General features: G+C 41.1%; 1 protein-coding gene across 1 annotated transcript; it reads right to left on the bottom strand.

Annotated features, from left to right (window-relative positions):
* Positions 1–390: 390 nt before the first annotated feature.
* Positions 391–1,492, bottom strand: LOC307159893 (sentrin-specific protease 2-like; the record flags this gene model as incomplete). Its single annotated transcript, XM_079873591.1, has 5 exons — positions 1,394–1,492; positions 1,015–1,080; positions 801–889; positions 599–704; positions 391–438 (listed from the first exon to the last, which is right to left on the bottom strand). Exons 1-5 carry the CDS (start codon positions 1,460–1,462, stop codon positions 391–393), a joined length of 378 nt encoding a protein of 125 aa, XP_079729717.1. The 5' UTR covers positions 1,463–1,492.
* Between the last annotated feature and the right edge of the window lie 3,143 nt (positions 1,493–4,635).

The raw sequence follows: 4,635 nt of genomic DNA, 5'->3' as shown, positions 1-4,635 counted from the left end.
TGAGCTCTAAATTTGACTGGTGTCAGGGTTATGTTTTATTTTGTTTTAGTTCAGTGCCTGTCTTTTGATCCAGTTTTCCCATTGTGTCTGATTAGTTGTCCCATTCACCTGTTGTCTCAATTACCTCATTATCTCCTGTGTATTTATACTACTTGTTCTGTTCTGTTCAGTTCTTTGTCTTGAATTTTCACAGATTTTTGTACTGAGAGTTCTTGAATTAAAGACTTACAACAAGTGATATTTTGTGCACTTCTATTGTGCAGCCACTCACATAGACCATGGTATAAGATTAATTATTAATCAAAAGTAGGCTACATAATTAAAAAAACGTACCACTCTCATTCAGCAGTGTCATAGCTATCTGATTCCTGTATTTTTTTACTGCTGAGGTCAGTTCGAAAACGTCAGAGGCTCCTCTGCCAGAATTTTCTCTGCATACTAATATGACACATGCTTATAACTGATTTGTTAGTGCATAGTAAATAAATACATAGGTACTATATAAACCAGCAAACTATTGTTTTAAAATACTTTACTGCTATAATGAAGTAGACACCAGTATAACAAAGTGGACACAGCATGACAAAAACAAACTTACTTTCAGAACAAATACACCACATGAAGTGCTGTCCATTTGTTGACTGTGTGGAGCTGTGTTGGCTGTCCACTTGGAAACATTGCAGCCTCGTTTTCTGACGAAGGCCCTGAAAAGGCAAGACAAAATTATATCAACATATTTACACATATTTTAGTTTTGTAATTAAAAGGGAACAACTTGCATATATGGACACAACAATTACCTTGTGGACTCCAAACACTTTTTGAGTTTGAATGAACCATTGCCCAGGGGATCCAACACAAGGCTCCTTTTTTCAGCCGGAAAGATTGCCTGTAGATTATTATATTACAATATATTATTGTATAGTATCATTATAGTCATGTTTTACAGCTATTGATAATATTGTAGCTCTCAACAAATGTCAGCAATGCACAGAGCAAGGTACTTGGTCTTACCGCCAATATCCAGTGACCAGGCTCATGGACGGCTCCCAAAATTACACTATATTTTTTTGGATCACACTAAAACAGATAATAAGTATTTACAAAATCAGTTAATAAAATCTATTAAATTACAATCCACTTAAAAAGGCCCTACAAAAAACATTGTCCTGTGCATACCTTCAGTCTTGAGTTTTTTCCCTCCCAGATGCATGTCATTTCAAAAGAATCAATTAGAAGAGCCTTTTTGTCTCTTATTTGGTTATTTATTTTTACTGTGTGGGCTATGCATTTATGACCTGTGAGACAGATAAACGAGTAAGAGTATGTAGCATTACCTTAGATAAATTATATACAATCCAAGTAGACAAGTCAGTCATTCAATTAAGCTCACCTCACTTTCAAGCTCTCCATCGGGGGCTGTCCTCAAAATGTCCCAGTAAAAGAGTTTGTAGGACCCCATTCGAGACAGCAGGACATGTGATTTTTTGCCTCCCCAGGCATCCCTTATGCCTATGTATGAGGTAAAAATAGTAATTGAAAACTATAATGTAGTGCACAACAGTATTAGTTATTTTTAGTACATGAAATATATCTCTGAATGTAAAAAAATATATCAAACCTTAAATTAAATTAAGTACAAAGTTAACTAAAACACAGGTTGATTAAAAGCCTAAATAGAAACAGTTTTTTATACAATAACAATTTTATAATAAATTTAGTTCTATAATAAATGTAGGAAATGTAGTTTGTTTATCAAATTTACGTACATTTTTCATTAAAAGTGGTCACATCAGAAAATGATTGTTCAGCTGGAGGAGGAGAAGAGAGAACAGGTGGAGGAGGAGAAGAGAGAACAGCTGGAGGAGGAGAGGAAAGAACAGGCGGAGGAGGAGAAGAGAGAACAGCTGGAGGAGGAGAGGAGAGAACAGGCAGAGGAGGAGAAGAGAGAACAGCTGGAGGAGGAGAGGAGAGAACAGGCGGAGGAGGAGAAGAGAGAACAGCTGGGAGAGGAGAGGAGTCAGCAGATGAAGGAGAGGAGTGAGCAGATGAAAGAGGAGAAGAGAGAACAGATGGAGGAGGAGAAGAGAGAACAGCTGGAGGAGGAGAGGAGTCAGCAGCTGGAGGAGAGGAGTGAGCAGCTGAAAGAGGAGAGGAGAGAACAGCTGGAGGAGGAGAGGAGTCAGCAGATGAAGGAAAGGAGTGAGCAGCTGAAAGAGGAGAAGAGAACAGCTGGGGGAGGAGAGGAGTCAGCAGATGAAGGAAAGGAGTGAGCAGCTGAAAGAGGAGAAGAGAGAACAGGTGGAGGAGGAGAGGAGGCAGCAGCTGGAGGAGGAGAGGAGAGAACAGCTGGAGGAGGAGAGGAGAGAACAGCTGGAGGAGGAGAGGAGTCAGCAGATGAAGGAAAGGAGTGAGCAGCTGAAAGAGGAGAAGAGAGAACAGCTGGAGGAGGAGAGGAGTCAGCAGATGAAGGAAAGGAGTGAGCAGCTGAAAGAGGAGAAGAGAGAACAGGTGGAGGAGGAGAAGAGAGAACAGCTGGAGGAGGAGAGGAGTCAGCAGCTGGAGGAGAGGAGTGAGCAGCTGAAAGAGGAGAGAACAGCTGGAGGAGGAGAGGAGTCAGCAGCTGGAGGAGGAGAGGAGAGAACAGCTGGAGGAGGAGAGGAGTCAGCAGATGGAGGAGGAGAGGAGAGAACAGCTGGAGGAGGAGAGGAGTCAGCAGATGGAGGAGGAGAGGAGAGAACAGCTGGAGGAGGAGAGGAGTCAGCAGCTGGAGAAGGAGAGGAGAGAACGGGAGGAGGAGATGAGAGAATGGGAGGAGAAGAGTCAGCAGCTGGAGGAGAGGGGGAAAGTTGTTGATGCTTCCTCAAATTGTGAGGTATCCTTGGGGTCTCCTCATGATGGTGCTTGAGATGGTCAATGTTGACCTTGTGTGTGGTTCGACCCTCTGAATCCACAAGATCAATACTTTTCCCTTCTATTTTGGTCACCATAAAGGGACCAAAATGTTCTGGGTCAAGTTTTCCTCCTTTCCGCTGTTCACTGCGGACATTCTTCCTCCACACCATGGGTCCCAGTGAAAGGCTTTGGCTGTGGTCCTTTTGTGATAGCCTTCTCCTTGTTCTAGAGTGTGTTTTTTCAACATTTTCTTGAACAATGTCCATAATTTTTTATGCCGTTCAATGTCGATGGCCACCACTTCATCACTGTTTTCATTTTCAAAGGAAACATCAACCTGTGTAAAAATTGTATTAATAAATAATTTATCTATACTGCATAATTACGTAATACAATCATGTAATCCAGAATATTTACACAAAATCACCTGATATTGTTCTGGGACCTCGGATGGGTAGCGTGCTTCTCTCCCAAACATCAAATAAAATGGGGAGAACTGTGTTGTCAGCTGTTTCTTTGTCCGTAGCCCAAACATAGCAGCATCCAAATATTGGTCCCAGGTATTGGGCTTATCCTCGACCAGCTTGGCAAGAACTCTAAAAAAATAAATAAAGAGAAATATAAAGAGAAGCCTTACACAAATATAGATATGATATGATAAAAAAGACGATATGATTGTACAATGGCCACATCTTTTTTTAAATATTAAACGATTCATGAAGTGTCTATTCCATGTGCAATAATAAAATAGACAAATACTACATTAAAATACATTCAATCATATCAGTCAGGTTGACAAATATGTTTTCATTATCATTAATAATTATATTTAAAAAATAAGGTATTTTGGAGAACACAGATTTCTTTGTAAACTGATTAGACTTAAATTAGACCATTTTAAATTTTATAAAACTGTAATGAATTGAATGTATTTTATCTACAGAAAGTCAATCAATTGAATTTAGGAAAGGAAGGGAAGGAATGGATTGGTTTTGAATGGAAGACTGCCTTCTTAACACCGTCAGGCAACTATGAGTACCGGATTATGCAGAACGGGCTGGCTAACTCACCTACTGTGTTCCAGGCTTTCATGGATGAGGTGTTCCGAGACATGCTCCAGAAATTCGTTATTCATTACAATGATGAAATTCTCATCTATTTTTGGAATCTGGCTGAACACTGCAGGAATGTTGCGCAGGTCCTCAACTACTCAGGGAACACCATCTTTACCTGAAATTTGAAAAGTGTGAATTCCATTGTCTCTTCATCCAATTCCTCGGTTACATCATTGCTGAATCTGCTGTTCAGATGGATCAGGGGAAAGTCACTGCCATTAAGGACAACGCTTGGTCTGAGGCTGTTCCACATGCGCTGTTTCCAGAACTCTGAGATACCTTCCAGAAGACAAGCTGCAACCATTAACCATTCCCAATAGACCCATGTCTCACCTTAGCATTGTTTTCGTCACACACTTACCTCCTTCCGACATCAACACCTGCAGTTGACCGAGGAGAGTGAGAGGGTGTAGGACACCTTCATAGGGCAGTACGGAGACATAAGGGCAACGCAAGTAGAGGGCACTTTCCATCCATGGGGGAAGGTCTGGCTCTCTACCAGGGACATCCGTCCCCGGCTGCCTTCCAGCAAGCTCAGTCCCGATTGATTGGACCATTCACCATTCAGTGGCAAATCAATGATATCACATATCGTTTAAACCTACCTCCTCAATATAAGATTGCT

Source organism: Squalius cephalus, assembly GCF_949319135.1.
Source record: "Squalius cephalus genome assembly, chromosome: 6".
Lineage (NCBI taxonomy): Eukaryota > Metazoa > Chordata > Actinopteri > Cypriniformes > Leuciscidae > Squalius > Squalius cephalus.
This window is presented reverse-complemented; position numbering and strand designations above follow the sequence as displayed.